Below are 22,043 nucleotides of genomic sequence, written 5' to 3'. Positions count from 1 at the left end.
TTTATATTCATATTTGTCATGCATGAGGACAATTCTAGAAGGTAGAGAACATGAATATTTTGTTACACATATCAGGGCACACTCATCACTCCCAGGGTTCTTAGCAGAGGGAAATGCTCACGCAGACAGACTCACAATGACCATATCTCAAACACTGCCGGATATTTTTGAGCAGGCAAAATTGAGCCATGCATTTTTCCATCAGAATGCACAGGCATTGATGGAATCCTTTTGCCTTTCTAAAAGTCAGGCAGGGGAGATCATCAGTGCTTGTCCAGACTGTCAGCTTGTGCAGCCTCCTGCGTCTATAGGAGCTGTCAATCCAAGGGAATTGCAGAGTCTTCAGCTCTGGCAGGCTGATGTCACAAAATACCCATCCTTTGGGAGGCTCAAAAATATCCATGTTTCAGTAGACACATTTTCAGGAGCAATTTTTGCATCATTACATACAGGGGAGACCGCAGAACATGCCTGCAGACACTTTCTACAAGCATTTGCATCACTCGGGGTGCCACAAGAAATAAAAACAGATAATGGTCCAACTTATACAGGTAAAGTTCTTGACAAATTTCTGAAAAAATGGGGAGTGAAACACACTTTTGGTATTCCTTATTCTCCCTCAGGTCAAGCAATCATTGAAAGAACACATCACACCCTGAAATCCCTTTTGGATAAACAGAAAAGGGGAGAGGCAGGCTCAACACCTTATATGCGGCTGAGCAAAGCTCTGTATGTGTTGAATTTTTTAAATGGTTCTTTCTCAGAGCCCACACCGCCAATTGTTAGGCATTTTACAAACAGTGCACAAGCAAAGTTAAGGGAAAATCCTTTGGTTTTGATCAGAAATCCAGAATCAGGACAAATTGAAGGTCTATTTACATTAATAACTTGGGGCAAGGGTTTTGCTTGTGTTTCCACAGAGCGAGGACCGAAGTGGGTGTCGGCGAGGCACGGGAAACCTTTCTGGGTGCATACGCAGGTGGACGTGGACCCGAGGAGCAAAGAAGAGAGCACGCAGACGGAGGCAGACAAGGACGCTGCAGATGTCTCGTCGGACAACGATTGATTATTCAGAGACTTGGGGTTTTTTTTCAGGGAAATTAAGTGTTATTTGAGTATTGCTGTATTGCAGGGTTTTTCACAGAGGTTGGGGACATGGACATGGAGTTTAGACAGGTAGTGTTCATGTGTCTCATTCTCTTGTCTGTTGCTTTGGACAATGAGACAGACTTTCCCATGAAACAACCAAGGGAAAATGTGTGGGAAACTTTGGCAAAGGCAGCAGGTCTGGACAGTATTTGTCTGACTCATTCAAAGCCAGGGAAACCATTTTCAACGTTTGGTAGGTGTGCCAGTGAAGGAGTGGCCAATTCCAAAAAATATCCCTCCAAAGGTTTTGAAAACCTTTTCGGATCCTATGGAAGGGTGGCATGTTTGGACACAATACCTTCCTGTGGCTCACCTGGAACCCCCAGAGTTAGACATTTTTGGGTCAACAAAATGAAATACTGTATCAAATTTAATCCAGTGGGAGTGGCAAAGACAGATAATCATACAATAGATGTCACTCCAAATCAATCTTTTTATAAAAATGCATCATCCTGGTGCAATTACACCAAGATGACAAGCAAAGCATCCCTTCAGCACCCAGCCACTTTACCAAAGGGAGTGTTTTTTGCGGTGGTGTGTTTTTCTTTCATTTAATATTTGTTTAATATCTGTTTCCCCCCCCCCCATCTCCAAGTGGTCAATCTTCCCTTTCCCTGCCCCTTTCCCTGGAACCTTCCCTGTCATGTTAGTTCTGCCCTAAACTCCTCCCCTGCTATTCCCTTAGTGGTTACTGTTCCTACATCCGTCCTCCTGAGTTCTGTATAAAACCTCTGCTCCCGCCCCCGAGGGGGTCTTGGGGCTCATGGAATAAAACCATCCCGTTCATCCCCCAAGTCCCGTGTCGCCTTCGTCTGTCCCCGCGCGCCACGAACTGAACTGCAGAGCTTGCAGGGGGAAGCGGCCGCCCGTTCTCTTCCCTCACCGCCCAGCCTGGCAAGGCTCGGAGTGCCGCGGCGAGGAGCGCATGCCGCGCCACAACATATGGTAGCAGAGGATGGTTCCCTCCTTCGTCTTGTAAAAAAAATGGGCAAATTCGTGGGGGCGCCCGCCTCACAGAAGAAGAAGGAGGGAAGAGGAAAATCTACGGCCGTAAAAGCTCTGCCGGATGCTATGAGAAGCTGAGCGCCGAGCGAAAAAGATTGAGGCTCCGGGACCTCTTTGTTCTCGCCATCTTCTCGCCCTGGAGCAGCCGCGCTGCACGGGCAGCCGGGCTGCAGAGCTTTTTGGCGGGCAGACTTACCTGAGGACACAGAGAGCGGTTTTGGCAGCGGCTCGGGGGAGCCTGAAGAAAGGCTGATCGAGAAGAGGTTCGTTCCTCGGTCAGCATCTGCAGCGAGACCACCGGAGGCTGATAGTGGCCGAAACCAAGGCTTCGGGGACGAGTCTTGGTTTAACGGGAACACCCAGGCCTCCGGAAGGGCCAAAACCGGGAAGGAACATCCCCAGTTTTTAGTGCGACTTTTCCATCGAGTCGAAGAGAAGATTCAAGCCATCTCCGTCCGAGCCTGCAAGGTAAGGTAGGCTACACGGGGTGGGGATCACCCCGACGGGCGGCTGGGTCTGCCACTTTTTTTTTTGCGTTTTAACCCCCGTCTGCGCCCAGACTGGGGCTGTAGCCTTGCATGTCCCTGGCAGGCAGGTGGGTTTTCCTTTTCTGGGGGAAGCTAGCACTGAGTGCTATTCTTCGCCTAGTCTTCTGTGGGGACCTAGATTGGATCGCTTTTTCTTCTCCTCAAAAATGTTGTCTTCTCTATCCTCCCCTCCCCATTCTGGGCTGGACGGAGGGGGTAGAAAAGACACCAGTAGGGAACAGCTAAGAGGGCGACACGTTAGATATAGGAGAGTTGTTAAAAGAGACCCTTTACACCCACGCATTGCGCCGACATCCAGCTGCGTTGGGTCCCCCCCCCCCCCGCCCCTATAAATTTCCCCTTTTTGCTTCTGTGAAGCTCCCTATATCCCCATCCCCTCGGACTTTCCTAAAACCCTTTCCTATCCTCCCTTGGGGATTGCTGTGGCCGAGCCGCCCCAAGTGCCCTGCCGGACACTGCTCAGGCCAAGTGCAGTGTGCCCGGCACCCCCTCCCAAGATGGCGCTGGCCACGCCGCTCGGGACCCATTTCCCACCTTGACCCTTCTTTTCCGCCCCTGGTTTCCCGCCAGTCCCATTTCTCTCCCAATAGCCCTGCACCGTCCCTGCACGAGGCTAGTCCCTATTGTGGGGAGGCAGGGTTGGATATTCCCCAATCCTTCTTCTGGCTCTTCCTCCGGGGGGAAGGTCGGGAGGGATCTTCTTCCGAGGAAATGGAGCCGAAACCCGGGACTGGGGATCCGTCATTTTGTCTTCCCCCTAAAATGGCGACACCCCGGTCCACCCCTTACCGATACCCCCTGTTAATCATGGCAATCACTAATTAAGTGATTGTCTGATTCCCCCATCCTATTCCTTAATGTACCCTACCCAATGTTCCTTTTTATTTAACTATGAATTCCTCTTTTTGCTTTTAATTATTTTTTGAATAATCTATTTGTTGAGTTATATTTTATAGAAAGAAATACCATCCCAGTTAATTAATACTCAAGATATTATGCCCACCTCGCAAACAAACATTCAAATTGAACAAACCACACCGTTATCCGCTGACTCTGCTTTAAGAATTTAAGAAGCTGAACATCGCAAACGCCGTAACGAAGCAAGTTTTAAATCAGATGAAGTCACAAATCCTGCTGTGCTTTGTACCCTTAATTTGGACTTTCATTTAGGACAATTTTATATATTCCAGATGAAGTTTTTATATGTTTCATATGTTATAATCACAATTAGTTTATCATTTTTTTATGTCTTTCAACTTATGGTTTTTTTAATAATATGTAATGTTACAATTTGATTTTATATTAAGTTGTTTTGTTATAATTATAATTAATTCAGTCTTTTCTAATATTTTTTGACCTAAAGGCTGTGTTTTTAACCATTATTGCTACAGGAATCGCATAACTAGTGTATCGCTTCAGGCTTGCTGCATTGCTGCGAAGTTTAAAAATTTATGAATTATATTTAGTTGATCTTTTATTATATTTAATTCCAATAATTCCATTTAATTATTTTATTTAAATTAGATAGTTGTAATTTTAATCATTCTAATTAAATTTTTTAGTTTAATTTCTGTCAATTATTTCATTCTATTTCAATAGTTTCAATTATTTACATTGTTTTAGATTGTTACTCAGAGCAGCAAAACAGCAAGTTTTGTACAGTCTTATGTCTGATTTAGGCTGTTACTACTCTTCCTGCCCTATAAATGCAATAATGTGTCTTTCATGTCCTTTAAGTAATTTACAAAGTTATCATATAATTTTACGTTGTATTAATTTGCTTAAACCACAGAATTCTCCTTCCTTTTGTAAAAGAAAAGAGGGAGATGCGGTGGTGTGTTTTTCTTTCATTTAATATTTGTTTAATATCTGTTTCCTCCCCCCCTCATCTCCAAGTTGCCAATCCTCCCTTTCCCTGCCCCTTTCCCTGGAACCTTCCCTGTCATGTTAGTTCTGCCCTAAACTCCTCCCCTGCTATTCCCTTAGTGGTTACTGTTCCTACACCCGTCCTCCTGAGTTCTGTATAAAACCTCTGCTCCCGCCCCCAAGGGGGTCTTGGGGCTCACTGAATAAAACCATCCCGTTCACCCCCCAAGTCCCGTGTCGCCTTCGTCTGTCCCCGCGCGCCACGAACTGAACTGCAGAGCTTGCAGGGGGAAGCGGCCGCCCGTTCTCTTCCCTCACCGCCCAGCCTGGCACGGCTCGGAGTGCCGCAGCGAGAGGAGCGCATGCTGCGCCACAACAGTTTTTGATTTGCGGGGACAGAGTTTGGCCTGCTATCCCTGCAAAAGTCAAGGGCGGCCCATGCAGCATTGGGGAGCTCTCATTAATAGCACCTGATTTGAAAACTTTAAAGGAACAGACACGCAGGAAAAAAAGATCCCTTGATCAATGTAGTCCAAATTGTGATGATGATGTTTATACCTGGGACAAGGCTCGGAGAATTGCAGTTGCAATTTTCTCACCCCAAACAGCATCAGGGGTGGCCTTGACACAATTGGACCACATAGCTTGCTGGTTGAGTAAACACAGTCGTGCCATTTCATCTGCACTGAGTGACATGTTAACAGATATCAACAGTGCAAGACAAGCAGTGCTTCAAAACAGGGCAGCAATTGATTATTTGCTGCTGTCACATGGGCACGGATGTGAAGAATTTGAGGGGATGTGCTGCATAAATTTGTCCGATCATTCAAAATCCATTCATGAAAATATAAAACAAATAGAAAGTAGTATCACCAAGTTGAAAAAAGTAACAGGGTCCTGGTGGGATGATTTCTTTAATCTTTTTGATCTCTCACCAGTGTGGAAAGAAATTTTGAAAGTAATATCTTACATTCTTATAGGGCTTGTAGTTCTTCTGCTTGTCATGCCATGCATTTTCATGTGTATTCGAAGGGCCTTGAACAAAGTGGCAAAGCAGGTGTTTTTGGTTCAAACAGGGAGGGGAGATGTGGGAACTCAAAATGTCTCTCAGACATTTTTAGAGGTTCCAGGCCGTGGTCAGACACAGTCTGGACCACGGCAGGCAGCTGGATTTAGCTGTGATTTCGAGTTTGAACCATGGCATGAATTACCAACTTTGAAGGTGGAACAAGCAGTCACAAAATGCTAGATAGTATAGTAAATGTAGTCACAAAGTAGAGGGAAAAATTTTTTAGTAGTGTACAGGGGGCTTTTAGTGCATGTACAGGGGGGTTTTTACTTTGTACATGGGGGGTCAGAAGTTCTAAGATGGAGGAAAGTGGGCTGAACCTATCCTTCTTCTTTCTTCTTCCTTACCTCCATGTTCTTGGTGATGTTGGCACTCACAGATTGGTTTAGAATAGAAAAACACTTGGTAACATAGGTAATAGGTATTGGGGAATAATTGTAAACATGTTATATGTAATATATCTTATAAAAGATAGCAGCAGCCCTGGGTGGGGGGGAGAGAAGAAGAAGACACCGGACAGTCAGGGTGTCAGGAGTGTGTGATTCTCTGCCTGGGCCGCTGACCAAAGGGCCGCAGCCCGAGAACCTAATCTGTTAGATAACTAGCAATAAATCGTCTTGAGACCGAACAAGAAGAGGCTGCGGAGTTTTTCTTTGGGAACACGGGTTGGAGGAGAAGCTTTACCACCACACGAGACCCCAAACCAAACCCGGGGTTCTCACACTTTCTCACATCTTCCAAGGACCATCCTAAAGTCTCAACTTCAGGCCAATTTGTGATGATTTCCAGGGAAATTTGCTTTCCCCAGTCAAGGTTGTTCTATAATGTTATAATTAGGGCTTTCACATTTATGTACTAACTTTGGCTTTTCAAGTTATTATTGACCACAAGAATCCTGATATACTACTCATTGTAATTACTGCTTTTGATATAGTATAACCTGTCACTGTATGTTTGCAACATATAGCTTCTGTAAATAGGGCTGTAATAGATACCGTCTTAGAGCATAGAATAATAGAGACTGTGAAATGCTGAAATTATTGTTTCATGTAACTAACTCAGAAAATGATGCAAAAGAATTGATTTCCCATATTTGGGGACGTTCTTATCTGAAAGACACGATAATGGAATCAGAAACAAGACCACTGAAAAAAAAGAATTATTGACCCTCATTATCAGGGAGTGAAAATACAAGAAGACAGAACCACAAGAAAACATAAAATATATTCATTTAATTAGACAAGATAGCATGAAGACAAGTCAAAGGTTAAAACCAAACAAAAGTACATGTTAATGTAAAGTCATAATATATAAACTTTTAAAATATTTATAAAATAATTTCTATGTCTATAAGAAAGGTATGTATAAAAACTTTTATAAGAAGGGTGAATAGAGAGCTGTGTTCCTCACATGTAATGAGGGCAATCCACTCACTCCAGGCAGCACCGCTGGCAGGATGCACCGCAGAGATTTTTCCCCTGAACACCCACCCCTGTGTTTGCACTGGGGATGGACAGGCACTGAGGTGACCCTGAGAGTCAGTGCAAGGCACAGGGTGCAGCTGAGGAAGGACAGCCCTGTGCTGGGCTCAGAGCTGAAGCTGGCACTGCCCAGCATGGACAAGGTCCTTTCTGCAGCCCTGTCACAGGGCAGCTTGGGCCTTGCTGCAGACATACGGCCGCTCATTTGAGCAGTTCTCACTCCTCAATCTGTTCTCTGCCAGGAGCACACACGGGGAATTGCCAAAGACAGGAACCCTGCAGGGAGGAGCAGAGACAGCGCTGGTTCCCAGGGGAACACCTTGTGTCCCTGTGCCCCCAGGCCCTGCCCGGCTCCCCGGCACTCACCTGGAGCTGTAGCTGCTGCCGTCCCCCCAGTGCAGGCGCTCGCCCCGTCTGCGCAGCCCGATCCAGTAATCGACGTTCCCGCGGAGGCGGAAGAGCAAATCCTGCCCAGGAGAGAGGGGTGGGAGCTGCCCCGGCCCCTCGGGGGGACCCGTGCCCGGGGCTGCCCCCGCACGCCGGGGCTCCTTCCCTGCAAGGCCCCGGCACAGGGCTGCACCCCCAGCCCTATGAGCTCCCAGCCCGGCCCAGGAGTGCCGCGCTCCCGCCCCAAATCCCTTTTCTCTCAGCCCCGGCTAGCTCGTCCTGTGGCGAGGGTGGGCGATTGAGGCACCCTCCGCTGCTCCCAGCTGGGGTTTGGAGAGTGCCTTTGTGGGTTCCGGGCAGCGCTAGCAAGCCTCGCGGTGGTAAATGAAGAGCGGATCCTGCTGGGGGCTAAGGCCGAGTTTATTGTAGCCCAACGGGGCCAAATGTCCTAGAACGGTGCCAGCCAACAGGAACAAGCACAAGGTGCTTGCACTGGCTTATAAACTGTAAGGGAGGGGTATCCAACGACCAATGGGGATAGGGATAGGGGGTGGCTCCGGGATGGGGGGATATGGTGGGGTCCAATGGGGGAAAGATATGGGGGGAGCCCCAGGTCCTCGCCCAATCACGCGCTGCCCTGAGTAGAAGCTTCTGGATGGATGGGAAGGGGCACCGAGTGATAGACAAGGCACCCGGGGGGGGTAAAATGCCTCTTTCAGGGTGACGGATAGATACTGGGAAGGCGGGAAGGGAGGACAAGGCGGGAAAACTGGGGATAAACCAAGTTGCACACGGGGGTACAAAGGAATAAACCAATACATAATACAGGGATAATAAAACATACAAATAACGCAACTCCACACAGGAGCACCCCCAGGCTCCCCTCAGCCACCCCACACCGCCCGCAGCCCCTCACTCACCATGGCCTCATCCTGGAGAATGGCCAGGGAGGCCCCGAGCTCCGAGCACCGTTCCTGAGCCTGATCCCAGCTCCTGGAATCCCTTGACAAGTAGTAGCAGACCCCATTGGACCCAACCCAGCCAGGGGGACAGCACTGCAGAATCTCAGGTGTGACTGGAACCTGTGGTGCTGGAGGGGGAAGAGGAGAAGGTCTGAGGATTCCCCTCTGCAGGGAGCAGGGACCCCGCTCTGCCCCGAGGGGCTGGGCCCAGCCTGCTGCCCCTCCCTTACCTGACTGCACAGCCAAGGCCACCCCCAAAGCCAGCACCAGCACCAGGAGCAGCAGAATCAGCACCGCCGGGAGCACGGGACGGGAGCTGAACCATTCACCTGGAGCAGGAAAGAGCTGCTGGCTGCCAGAACCAGACCCGGCCCTGCAATCTGCTCACCCCGTGCCCAGGGAGCACAGCAGGGACCCCTCAGCCACTGTGCCCCTCACTCAGCTGGCAGCCAGAGAGCCAAGAGCCTGGGCACAGGCAGGGACACAGCTGTGGGGACAGCCAGGGACACAGCTGTGGGGACAGGCTGCAGCAGGAGAACTGCACAGCCTTGGGGGCAGCTGGGGCTCTTGGTTCCAGCCACCGATGGGGCCCAGCAGAGCTCGAGGCATCTTCCAGACATCGGGAAACAGCCACACACCTGCCAGCCCTGGGCCTGGGATGTGACACTTTCCCCTCCCTAGAGGCCACAGGGTGGCCCTGCACTCACCCAGGCATCTTCTGAGGATCCTTTTGTGTTCATTATTGGTTGCTGATGTGCCCTGGGGACCCAGGGGCTCCCTCACACTCCCACCACTGCTGCAGAATCCATTCTCCACATCTTCACACTCACAAATGGCATCTCCCTGCTCATGCCAAGTGGCTTCTTGTGCTCCAGGCAGGTGTGGAACCCTGGCTGCTGGTCCCTCCTGGAGATGCTCGAGCTTCTTCACAACTCCATGAGTGGAGCACAATTCACCCTTCTCCAGCACACAGCCCTCATCTCTCTGCCAGGAACAAACAGCACCTTTCTCCCAGTCCATCAGGAGTGCTGACAAAGCCTCTCGGAGATCGCCTCGGGAACAGCTTTACACCCGCGGTGGTGGCACCCTGAAGGGGACACGATGCGAGGTCACTGCTGGTGCCGGCCCCGCGGGACCCCGAGGCTCAGCAGGGCGGTGCCGGCTCTGGTCGCTGCTGCGGCCCCGGCTCGTCCCCAGCGATCCGGGCAAGGAGGAGAGCGCGGGCAGCCGCTCCCTCCGCGATCCCAGCGCAGGGGGACCCGGCGGAACCCGGCACAAGGAACTCGCCAGAACCCCCCTGGCCCTCAGCACGGCCCCTCCGCCCGCAGCGAGCCCCGAGCTGGGGCACGGAACCGACCGCGTGTTCTGCCGGGGTTGAGCGGTTTCCTCAGTTTGAAATTTCCGCGCAGAAAAAAGCAGCCCGTTCCCTCAAGGGGAGGGCGGAGCGAGCGGGGAGGTGCGGTCACGTCCCTGATGTCCCGTTAAACCCGCCCTACGGAATAGGGCCCCACGACGTTGAATCTGGTGAAGAACCGCAGCCCCGGGGAAGCTGCTTCTGGGGCTCTCAAGAGTGAATTCTGGCAGGGATTCCCGGGCCGGGCTGCGCCTGGCCAGGTGCCCGGGCCAGCAAAGCCGCTCTGTGCCTCTCCTCCTGCCCCGGGCAGGCACAGAACACAGCAGGGAAGGCTCGAGGGTCGGGAAAAGGCCGGGGAGAGATCACTCACCGGTCACCGGAATAGGAGACACGGCTGGGCGAATTATCGGAATTTAGTATCGAACAAATCATCGCAAGAGCACGAGAGGTGGAGCAGCAGGGGTTCCAGCCTCGGAAGCAGGACTCTGCCCTCGGCCTCTCGCAGCTGCCCGAGGGGGATAAAGGATCCCCCGGGCCCCGAGCAGCGGCTCTGCCCTACCATGGGGATGTGTCCCCAGCCCAGCTCCGGGCCGGGCTCGGAGGGCCGAGCGCGGAGCAGGCGCTGAGCTGCTCCATGGAGCTTCCAGCCCCGCTGGGTGCGGCGGGCGCGGCACCGGCAGTGCCGGGCGTGCGGCGGCATCGCTCGGTGCTGGCGGCGTTTGCAGCGCCGAGGGATGGGCTGAGTCCGGCCCGGCAGCGCCGGCCCGTCGCTACCGAACTATTGCAGCTTCATGCCTGGTGCCTCTCTCCATGTTCCCTGCCAGTGTTCCAGGATCTCTTCCAGTGCTCCCAGCGGCAAAGCACTGGGGGCACTGCGTGGTCTGCTGCTGAAGAGGAGAGACTTGAGCTGTTGGGAGGGAAATCCCGACTTGGGAAAAGCATTTCCTGGCCCGGGGCCCGAGTCCCGGTCCCGCAAGCGGCGGAGCGGGCTGGGCTGAGAGCGGCCGCGCCCCGGGCACGACGAGTTCGCCGCTGCCGGGTTTTTCTCACGTCCCTCCCTTTTCCCGCAGCCTGAGCCTGTCCTTCGGCCGCGTTGGCAGAGCAGCCTCCCTCCGTCGTGCCGCAGAGCTGCCCTCGCTCCTTGCGAGGCGGGCTGGAAGATCGCCGGGCGGGCGGGGATGGCAGCGGCGGCTGCAGCCGGGAGAGCGGCGGGGCTGCCGCGGCTCCGCGCGGGGCTTCGGGCCCGGGCAGGGCTGAAGGGGACGGAGGCTGCGGAGACGCGCTTCGGGACGCCAGGCTTCTGCAGGTGGGGCTGAGGGAGCAGGAAGCTTTGCTGGTTGCTTAAATAAGGGAATTACCTTCTTTGTACACAGGCAATACATTAGTGGTTCTGTGCTTCCTGTTTGTGCTACAAGCATTGTAGGTTTTGAGTTTAACTAAGCTTCAGAGAAGGTGAACTGGGAAGCATTATTTATAGTTGGAAATTGTTTTTGGACTTAAGACTGTACATTTTTTAGGTTTTGCTTCGAAATATAAGAATTACATTTGATTAGAGCTTTAAGGCTTTTATAAACGTCTTTGTGTTGCTGGGATATTTTGTGCTTGATTGTGTTTTTTAAAGCTTGCCTGATGTTGTGTAATAGGAGATAATATTGGTTTGTGTTTGAGTCGAGCTAGTGACGTAGGTAGAAGACTTGATTGGGTTTTCTTTTCTAGAACTAATTCTTTGGGGTCCTGTTTCTTTGTAGTAGCACTGAACAAAAAGTATTTTGAGTTTCTTAACTGCTTGAAAGATACTTGAGTTATTGTGGTTTTTATAACAGAAACACTGTTTTATTGGTTATTTTAGTTTCTATAAAAACAGGGTAACTGAGAAGTGTTTTAGAAGTTTTGATTTTATTATCAGTCTCAATAGAGTGAAACATAAGAAATATAAAACTCAACATTATTCTATTAAAAGCTAAGTAATTTTCTTAATTACAGTACCATATAAATGTTTTTCAAGATATTAGCTTTTACCACACAATACGAATGTTACTTTAACACCAAGCACCTATACTGTTACCTCATATAATCCTATTAGAATGCATCTTTCAGAATTCTAGTGCTCTAAAATATCTACCCTTTTATATAGCCATATTTTAAAACTTATTTCTAATTCAATCTCTTTCTCAACATCATCTCAATTCCATAGCCTTCCTAAGTCAACAAACCTTATCTCAATATTTGCCTGTGTCAACTTTCTATCAAATTGTAAAACTTGCTTACAAAGCCATTCCTCCGGCACAGAGCAGCGAAAGCTCGGAGCAGCGGCAGCCGGGTCTGAGCAGGGCAGGGAGAGGCGAGCTCAGGAGCGGCACCGAGCAGGGGGGACAGGGCCCGCGGGCACCGGGGGAATGAGGGCCCCGCTCGGGGACTGCTCGCACAAGCACAGCCTCCCCCCACAGCACAGCAAGCGCCTCTGCGCTGGGCTGTGGCCGTGGCAGCGAATTCCCTTCCCGTCCCGTCCTCTTCCAAAGCCGAGAGAGAGACACAGAGCCAGCAGCGCACAGACCCTGCTTCCCTGTCAGGTGCCTGCTGCCAAAAGTGGGATTCCTCCTCAGCATGTATCACCTGTTCCTCTTCCAAGAACAGTCCAAAAGTGCCACCTTCAGGCAGGTTCGTGATGATTTCCAGGAGCACAGGGCCATTGGGATTTCGCAGTTGAGCTTGTTGTGTAAGGAGGGCAAGGCACTCACTGCAGGCAGCATCGGTGGCAGGAGTCACTGCAGAGACTTTTCCCCTGAACACGCAGCCCAGCGCTGGCACTGGGGATGGACAGGCACTGAGGTGACCCTGAGAGTCCGTGCAAGGCACAGGGTGCAGCTGAGGAAGGACAGCCCTGGGCTGGGCTCAGAGCTGAAGCTGGCACTGCCCAGCGTGGAGCAGGTCCCTTCTCGCCAGAACCCCCCTGGCCCTCAGCGCGGCCCCTCTGCCCGCAGCGAGCCCCGAGCTGGGGCTTGATATGTATGTTGGTTGTAATTTGCTCCAATGTAATATTGTTGTATTTGATCAAGGGAAATATTATTTGACATGTATAATATTTTGTTATTGCAAAACACACGTGCCAGTGACCTAAGCTGCACCCCCATTACACCAGAACCGGTTTTCTTGGACAAAGCCTCATTGACAATTTGTCTTGGTTGGACAAGACAGGAGTCTGTGAAGGAGGGCAAAAGCCTCCTGTGCAATGGAGAAGTAAACACCCTCCCTTCGAATTACCAGGATTTTTAAATTAAAAGGCTCTCAGGCAAAGATATGGGAATGGGAGTAACAATTCTTTACTAGGAGAAACTAAATAAGAATTTAAAAAAAGGCAAATGCAATTGGTACAAACAAAAGTAGTGATAAAGTCCACAACCTGACACCCTGAGGAGTCGGGGTGTTGGTGGCAGTCAGGTTGAAATGATAGCTGCTCCTCTTGCAGTGGCTGATGAATTGCAGCTGAAGTGGTGATCTTTAGAAGGGTGTAGTTTTCTCTGAAGATCTGGTGGCAGTTGGGCCGGTCTTCCTCTGGGAATCCAGCAGAGAAAAAAAAAGATGTCTCTCTGGGAATCCAGCGAAGGGGCCACTTCTCTGGGAATCCCGCCAAAGGAGCTGCTTCTCTGGCAATCCCACAAAGAGAGAGAGCTGCTCTGTCCCCAAAAGGTACCACTTTATACAATAAAAAGAGTGCTTGGCTTCCCCCTCTGGGTGGAGCATCTCACGATGGGATGGTGTAACGTTACCAGCCCTGCAGTGAGTCAGTCAATGGCCCATTAACAAACCATTACCTTTTCAGAGCAAACCATTGTTCTTGGAAGAGATAACAAACCTGCCCAACCTCCAACAGATAGAATACAAGCTTATCTTACAAACCAGGACAACTTTACTTGTGGGTCCTTAAGGAAACCTCTCCAATGCCTCTTACGGTTCCCTGTGTACTTCCCCTCAACAGATGCTTGTAATTCTCATCTACCAAAACAGGACAATTCCATTAATAAACAATACAGTTCAATCTCCCCACCTAAAGTGTGACTTCATCTTCAAGCTGGTGGAAGCTCGACTCCACTGTTGGGACATCTTTGAGCCTCTCTGGTTATCTCTGACCAGTCTGGATGCTGCAGTCTGTCTCTGGGTTCTTTCCCCAGCCTTTCATTCTGTTGGCGTGAGCCGCTCTCGCTCTGCGCTTGGCACAGCCCATTCAGTGCTGAGCAGCACCTGAAAGGGACCTCCCCACTGAGGGCTGTGCACTGAAGGCAACGTGCACAGCACAGCCTCGTGTGTGTCATTATTTGAGAGGGTAATTGAGTCTTACAGTGGTTACCCACCGCTGCTGGCACAGGGAACTGCCTGGCCGAGGAAGCACCACAGTCCCAGAGAGGTTTAGCACTTGGCCTAGCGCCCCGTTGTGCTGGCAGCAGTTTTTGGGGAGCGGGGGCTAGAACAGCAGTGGATCACAGTGACTGCAGATACCCCTGTTTATGGGGATTTAATGGGAACTTCACACTATTAAATTTGATGGAAATCACTGCACACAACTTTACATCAACCATTTGGGAAACTTATACATAGAGGCAAATTCTTCTCCTTATGAGAGCAGAGTGTACACAGAGAGCCAGGGGCTGCTCCAGCCAGCAGAGCTGGGTAGTGACACATACACAAACACAGGTATATATGTACATATATATATATATAAATATATATTTATGTCTGTTTTTGGAGGAGGGACAGCAGTGGGATGCATGGAGCCGTGTATCCAGAGCCATCTGTGTCCCCCGTCCCATCTTTCACACGATTTGGAGACAGTCCCCTGTTGCCATGAAGGTGATTTGGGAACTCATCGGGGTCTTCCGAGTCCCTTGTTCATGGTGCCAGATAATGCAAGAGACCTCGTATTGATCGTCAAGCTAGACAGGACAGACACAGATCCGAACCAATGCGGTTAATCAAAGGTTTTCTGTTTATTGTTTATAAAATGGCTGTTTATATACACTTCAATATAGTTTACAATTGAGCACACTGTCATTGGCAAGCAAACATTGTTTGTCTTTGTCTTACGGTGGTTAAAGTTTCACACTGCAGGCCTATAGTAACTCACAGCCAGAAAGCCCATTGCTCTCTGCTTACCCCTTAACATAATTGCTCACTGTGCACAGACCAATTTCTGACTGCGCCACAGCTTCAAAGGCCTCACTGAGGCCGTGGCTGAGGCCGAGGCTGGGGCAGCTCAGCCTTCACTCCAAATATAAATCGTGTCCTGTCTCTCTCAGAAATCCTGCTGCAGGAGAGGGCAAAGAGACCACGCTGGATTCTGGCTTCTTGCCCCTCACCCTGCAAGGGCCAGACTGAGCACCTTTGGCTGGCCTGTCTTCCCCAGGAGCCTGACCAGCTCCAAGGAGAGCACTGGAAAGATGGATTGAGCATCACTGCTGGTGCACAGCACACGTGGCATTTTTCACCCCTCACATCACCATGGCATGCTGGGCTAGGAACTAACAACTCCTTACCCCAGTGCCTTGGAAGCTCGTGCTCTCTCAAGGGGCACCTTTGACTTCTGAGCTGAGGAGGGCACGTGTGGCCTCTGCTGCTGGGGAGGGCAGCTCACAGTCCCCTGGGATGGGGTAAGGAAAGCTCCAGGCCTCTCTGCAGGGGTGACAGTGACTCTGAAACACAGTTTTCATCCAGATTTCTTCTCGGACTGAAAGGGGGAAAGGTGCCTGTGTTTGGCATGGAAATTGGAGTTGAAAACTGCTGTCATTTCTAATAAATAATTCTGATCCATGTAAGGTCTCCTGCTTTCTAAAGAAGTTTTGGTTCAGTCAGACAGAAAATCACCTTCTGATGTACAGCTGCCAGTGCTGACCTAAGGTTCACCTTTACAAGGCATAGATTCAGTTTTCTACAGCAGTGCTAGAGATTCTATGAACATCTGAATCCCTGTGGTGTAACAAAGCCTTTGAGACCCAGCTGTGAGAGGGCAGCCACAGGCAGGAAGGCAGCTGCACCTGGTTAGCAGGAGGTTAAATAAGAATGACGATGCAAGTTTCACTTTATATGTAGATAAATTCACGTTCCGTGGTTACCCTGGATTTCTGCTGGATAAAACATCAAGAACTAGTGACAAGAACTATTGCAGTGCCACTGGAAGAGTTTTAGGGCTAGCTGCTAACACTAACCCTAACTCCTGGCCAAGAGTGGATGTGCTGTTTCTGACACTGCTAAACTATTCCATGGCTCACCTGGAGTCCAGAAACTTCTGCTAGGAACTTTGTGATAAAAATAACTGCACTCTTTTCTGGGGCTCTTTTTCTTTGGGATCCTACTGACATTTCTGAGTTAGCTCCCTGGCCTCACTACATCTGTCTATTTCCAAATCCAGCTCTTAGGCAGAAGGATGCTTCCAAGGCAAAGGGATTTCTGAAGCAGTGCTGCCCTGCAGCACCTGGGTGCCTTCAGGCCATCCATCCCAAAGGAAAAGTGACTTCTGGGCCCGGGAGAGCCAAGAGATCTGTTGGCAGGAGAAATCAGGAGCAGAGAAGGCGATTCCAGCTCTGCTGTTTGCTGTTCCTCCCCATTAGACAGGAGAGGATCAAGCACATTCAATCAGCCTTTGCTTCCTTAGGCACGAAATCTCTGAGGAGACAAGGCCACCTCAGGGCCTCCAGACCCCACCTGACAAAGGAAATGCTGAAACCTCACCATGGTCTCCGCCACTAACATGAGGAACTTTTCTTGTGGGCACCCAACAGCATTTCCCACACTTGCATTCACATTCAGGGGGAAAGAAACATAAAGCCATAGAAATTAGGGTTCCATAAAAGTAAAATTTCTCTTTGTTCTTAACAGAGGCAGATTTTCATCTTTTAAGCTCTAATCTTCTCTGGCACACACAAGAACCTAAAATCTAGAAACAGTTTACATCAAACTTGAAACATTTGGTTTTTGTGAATTCTGTTTTTCCATGAAGTGTGACTGGATGAACACTACTGAAGCACACAAGTTCTAGGATTACTACTACAAACTGCAGAAATTACTGAAAACCCTCTTCTACTGGCAGTAAGAATAACATGCCTAAAGGTATTTTTGTATGAAGAGCAGCTACACCGAATGGTTTCAACATCACAATCAACTGGAAAAGAACAATTTCAGGTAAAGTGTTAAAGAAATGAACACTGTGTTTCAGCTATTTTCCCAGTCCCATTTTCAGGACAATTCACACAAACTCAACTGCCTGAGGGCAACAAAGCATTGCTGTGCACTGTAAGACTCGGTTTTTTCAGGTAGAAGGGGGAGGTGCACATGCTTTGAAAAACTTTGCCAATTTTTTAGCAAAGCTTTGCCACCTTTCTATCCCCTCAAAGCAATGCCCTTCTACTACCACTGACAGTATGCTACAAGAGTAGATTGAAAATCAGTGTGAGAAACGACCCTCGCTTTTAAAATTAGAAAAAGGTTTCTTAAACCTTGACAAAAATTACAACAAAGGACTGAGTAAGGAAAACTCACAGAGGTGGGAACCCAGCCCTCCCCAGCACCTTCCAGTGGGGAAAAGGGGAGAGAAAGAGGGACAAGGCTGGAGAGGTGGAAGGTGGTGGGGATGCCATGGGGCAGGCAGGCATTTTGCTTTCCAGGTGTGTGGGAGGAAACCGAGAGCTGTCAAACCCATGCAGGAAAAGAGGGGAGAAATAGCAGGTGGTGGGAATCGCCGACAATTGGGATTCATTTTATCTGCCTGAGCTGCAAAGGCCGACAGACCCCGAGCATTTGCCAGCGTTGTGATGTGTCCTGCCCTGCCCATGCCGTGGCTGCAGCCCCGTGGGCCCTTTGGGATCCCCAGGAGCAACTTCCCGAGGGCTCCGGTTCTTCTGCATCTTTACCAGCCTGGGCCGTTTTTCCTTAGCGCGGTCTTTTCCGGACAGGAGCGGCCGCCCCCGCCGCGGCTCTCGGCTCCCGGCGGCGATCGCATCTCCGGGCCGGGCCGGCAGCCGCTGAGAGCCGATCTCATCTGGCGGCCGGCCCGCCAGGGATTGCCGTGCGATTTCATCCCCTCGCTGTCTGCACTGCACCGCATGCGGTCTGCTCTGCCGGCGGCCGGCCAGGGAGCTCCTCGCCGCTCTCCCCGCACGCCGAGCGGCCGAGCCGGCGTCTCCCATTGCCCCGCCTGTGGAAATGCGGGGACCGCAGAAGGCCCCGCTGTGTCCTGCCGGGAGCAGCGGCGGCGGCCCCGGAGCGCGGCGAGGCGATGGCGAAGCTCGGAGGCGGCTCCGGCCCCGGCGGGACCCGCGGTCGGTTCCGCCCCAGCTCGGGGCTCGCTGCGGGCGGAGGGGCCGCGCTGAGGGCCAGGGGGGTTCTGGCGAGAAGGGACCTGCTCCACGCTGGGCAGTGCCAGCTTCAGCTCTGAGCCCAGCCCAGGGCTGTCCTTCCTCAGCTGCACCCTGTGCCTTGCACGGACTCTCAGGGTCACCTCAGTGCCTGTCCATCCCCAGTGCCAGCGCTGGGCTGCGTGTTCAGGGGAAAAGTCTCTGCAATGCATCCTGCCAGCGCTGCTGCCTGGAGTGACTGGATTGCCCTCATTATATGTGAGAAACATAGCTATCTATTCACCCTTTATATAAATGTTTTTATAAATACCTTTAATATAGACATAGAAATTATTTTATAAATATTTGAAATATTTATATATTATGACTTTCCTTTACATTAACATGTTCTTTTGTTTGGTTTTAACTTTAGACTTGTCTTCATGCTATCTTGTCTAATTTAAGCAATATATTTTATGTTTTCTTGGTGTTCTATCTTGTTGTATTTTCACTCCCTGATAATGAGGGTCAATAATTCTACTTTTTTTTCAGCGCTCTTGCTTCTGATTCTGTTACCGTGTCTATTAGAATAGAAAGTCCCCAAATATGGGAAATCAATTATTTTACATAATTTTCTGAGTTAGCTACATGAAAGAATCATTTCAGCATTTCACAGTCTCTATTATTCCACGCTCTAAGACAGTATCTATTACATCTCTAGTTATAGAAGCTATATGGTGCATACATACAGTGACAGGTTATAGTATATCAAAAGCAGTAATTACAGTGTATCGGGATTCTTGTGGTCAATAATAACTTGAAAAACCGAAGTTAGTACATAAATGTCACGTGCTATGACTCCACACCCGGAAACACGTCCTGAGTGCCGCGGATCCCGTCCTGAGTGCGGCGGCAGCGGCCGTGCCCGGTGTGTCTGTCCGGGAGCGGAGCGGCGGCGGCCCCGGAGCCCGGCGAGGCGGCGGCCCCGGAGCCCGGCGGGGCGGCACCGGAGCTCGGAGGCGGCTCGGACCAGGTGGGACCCGCGCTCGGTTCCGCCCCAGCTCGGGGCTCGCTGCGGGCTGGGGCCGCTGCTCGGGCGGGCGGTGTCCGTGCCCGGCTCGGGGCTGGCACGGGATGAACCCGAACGTGCCTCAGAGCCCAAAGCGCTGCGGGCGCCGAGCGGGGGCAGAAAGCGCCGCACGCTGCCCGCTCCGGGGCCGAGGCTTCTCGGCGCTGCGCTCTCTGCCAGGAGCCGCTCCACGGGCACGGGCAGGGAGCCAGAGCGGCTGTGCCGGCGCTCGGTGTCCCCGGGCTCCGAGCCGCCGGGGCACGGCATGCGGGGGACAATCGTGAACCCCCGGGGCTGCTGGTTCCTGCCCCTGGGCAGGCGGGCTCCGAGCCGCAGCTGCCCTGGGCCGGCAGCATCCGGCAGCTGCCCGGCGCTGTCAGCGCCTGTCCCGCACGGAGCTGGGCTGCAGCGGCTGCAGAGCCACAGGGGCCGGGGCTGCGGGGAGCGCAGAGCTCCCGGAGGCTGCGCTTGTCTCCGCAGCTGCTGCCGCAGCCCTGGGGAGCGGGGACAGCGCAGCCAGAGCCGGCACCGCCCTGCTGAGCCTCGGTGTCCCGCGGGGCCGGCACCGGCTGTGACCTCGCATCGTGTCCCTTTCAGGGTGCCACCACCGCGGGTGTAAAGCTGTTCCCGAGGCGATCTCCGAGGGGCTTTGTCAGCACTCCTGATGGCTGGGGAGACAGATCTGTTACCTCCAGGAATAACTATTACCTTCAGCTCGACACATCCTGACCAGGAGCTGGAGGAGAATGAATTGTGCACAATTCATGGAGTTGAGCAGTTCGTGCATCTCCAGGAGGGTCCAGCAGCCAGGGTTCCACACTTGCCTGGGGTGCAAGAGACCAATTCTGAGCGTGAAGTGAGTGAAGATGTGGAGAATGGATTCTGCAGCACTGATGGGAGTGTGAGGGAGCCCCTGCGTCCCCAGGACACATCAGCGACCAGCAATGAACACAAAAGGATCCTCAGAAGATTCCTGGGTGAGCAAGGCCCCCCACTATTGCCTCTAGGCAGAGGACAGTGTCACCTCCCAGGGCCAGGGCTGGCAGGTTTGTGGCTGTTTCCCGATGTCTGGAAGAGGCCTCGAGCTCTGCTGGGCCCCGTCAGTGGCTGGAACAAGAGCCCCAGCTGCCCCCAAGGCTGTGCAGTTCTCCTGCTGCAGCCTGTCCCCACAGCTGTGTCCCTGGCTGTCCCCACAGCTGTGTCCCTGCCTGTGCCCAGGCTCTTGGCTCTCTGGCTGCCAGCTGAGTGAGGGGCACAGTGGCTGAGGGGTCCCTGCTGTGCTCCCTGGGCACGGGGTGAGCAGATTGCAGGGCCGGGTCTGGTTCTGGCAGCCAGCAGCTCTTTCCTGCTCCAGGTGAATGGTTCAGCTCCCGTCCCGTGCTCACGGCGGTGCTGATTCTGCTGCTCCTGGTGCTGGTGCTGGCTTTGGGGGTGGCCTTGGCTGTGCAGTCAGGTAAGGGAGGGGCAGCAGGCTGGGCCCAGCCCCTCGGGGCAGAGCGGGGACCCTGCTCCCTGCAGAGGGGAATCCTCAGACCTTCTCCTCTTCCCCCTCCAGCACCACAGGTTCCAGTCACACCTGCGACTCCACAGTTGGTTCTGGGCTGTCCCCCTGGCTGGGTTGGGTACAATGGGGTCTGCTACTACTTGTCAAGGGATTACAGGAGCTGGGATCAGGCTCAGGAACGGTGCTCGGAGCTCGGGGCCTGCCTGGCCATTCTCCAGGATGAGGCCATGGTGAGTGAGGGGCTGCGGGCGGTGTGGGGTGGCTGAGGGGAGCCTGGGGGTGCTCCTGGGCCGGGCTGGGTGCTCGTAGGGCTGGGGGTGCAGCCCTGTGCCGGGGCCTTGCAGGGAAGGAGCCCCGGCGTGCGGGGGCAGCCCCGGGCACGGGTCCCCCCGAGGGGCCGGGGCAGCTCCCACTCCTCTCTCCTGGGCAGGATTTGCTCTTCCGCCTCCGCGGGAATGTCGATTACTGGATCGGGCTGCGCAGACGGGGCGAGCGCCTGCACTGGGGGGACGGCAGCAGCTACAGCTCCAGGTGAGTGCCGGGGAGCCGGGCAGGGCCTGGGGGCACAGGGGCACAAGGTGTTCCCCTGGGAACCAGCGCTGTCTCTGCTCCTCCCTGCAGGGTTCCTGTCCTTGGCAATTCCCCGTGTGTGTACCTGGCGGACGATAAATTCCGCAGTGAGATGTGCTCAAATGAGCGGCCGTATGTCTGCAGCAAGGCCCAAGCTGCCCTGTGACAGGGCTGCAGAAAGGACCTTGTCCACGCTGGGCAGTGCCAGCTTCAGCTCTGAGCCCAGCACAGGGCTGTCCTTCCTCAGCTGCACCCTGTGCCTTGCACGGACTCTCAGGGTCACCTCAGTGCCTGTCCATCCCCAGGGCCAGTGCTGGGCTGGGTGTTCAGGGGAAAAGTCTCTGCAGTGCATCCTGCCACTGGTGCTGCCTACGGTTAGTTGATTGTCCTTAATGAAACATGGGTGACTGTTTAAAATTTTTATAGAAGTTTGTTAAGGGATAAAATCCTGTGCTGAGGTGATTGGCTATTTGCATATGGTTTACTTAGAGTATGTTCCTATTGTACTGTTATGTTACAGGCCTATATGTATATTCTTGAATTTGTGAGTACTCAAATATTTGTTTGAGTTTCGAGGTTTTTTTGCTTGGTTTTAACCTTTGGCTTTTCTTCATGCTGCCTAGTACATTAAGCTAATATATGTTTTTCTTGTGGTTCTATCTTTTTGTATTTTCACTCTCTGATAGCAAGGGTCAATAATTCTTCTTTTTTTGGATGCCCTGGTTTCTGTTTCCATTATGTGGAAAATGCTTATTATA

General features: G+C 52.0%; 2 protein-coding genes across 4 annotated transcripts; one reads left to right on the top strand and one right to left on the bottom strand.

The window, feature by feature from the left end:
- Window positions 1-6,842: 6,842 nt before the first annotated feature.
- Window positions 6,843-10,329, bottom strand: LOC146767011 (uncharacterized). The gene is made up of 6 exons (XM_085583926.1): window positions 10,192-10,329; window positions 9,175-9,554; window positions 8,698-8,796; window positions 8,426-8,595; window positions 7,485-7,585; window positions 6,843-7,394 (listed from the first exon to the last, which is right to left on the bottom strand). The coding sequence occupies exons 2-6, from the start codon at window positions 9,485-9,487 to the stop codon at window positions 7,280-7,282; spliced, it is 798 nt and encodes a 265-aa protein (XP_085440052.1). The 5' UTR covers window positions 9,488-9,554; window positions 10,192-10,329; the 3' UTR covers window positions 6,843-7,279.
- An 8,719-nt stretch (window positions 10,330-19,048) lies between these two features.
- Window positions 19,049-21,575, top strand: LOC144246631 (uncharacterized). 3 transcript variants are annotated; one of them, XM_085583917.1, is made up of 6 exons: window positions 19,049-19,175; window positions 19,809-20,188; window positions 20,566-20,664; window positions 20,767-20,945; window positions 21,146-21,246; window positions 21,337-21,573. In XM_085583917.1, exons 2-6 carry the CDS (start codon window positions 19,876-19,878, stop codon window positions 21,449-21,451), a joined length of 807 nt encoding a protein of 268 aa, XP_085440043.1. In that variant the 5' UTR covers window positions 19,049-19,175; window positions 19,809-19,875; the 3' UTR covers window positions 21,452-21,573. The 3 variants fall into 3 exon arrangements, with proteins under 3 accessions (XP_085440043.1, XP_085440041.1, XP_085440042.1); XM_085583915.1 differs by having other exon boundaries at window positions 20,566-20,945; window positions 21,337-21,575; XM_085583916.1 differs by lacking the exon at window positions 19,049-19,175 and having other exon boundaries at window positions 19,748-20,188; window positions 20,566-20,945; window positions 21,337-21,575.
- Window positions 21,576-22,043: the final 468 nt, after the last annotated feature.

Source organism: Lonchura striata, chromosome 6 (assembly GCF_050655825.1).
Source record: "Lonchura striata isolate lonStrDom1 chromosome 6, ASM5065582v1, whole genome shotgun sequence".
In the NCBI taxonomy this organism is placed as follows: domain Eukaryota; kingdom Metazoa; phylum Chordata; class Aves; order Passeriformes; family Estrildidae; genus Lonchura; species Lonchura striata.
Note: the sequence above shows the minus strand (reverse complement) of the source record. Positions and strands in the feature narration are given on the sequence as shown.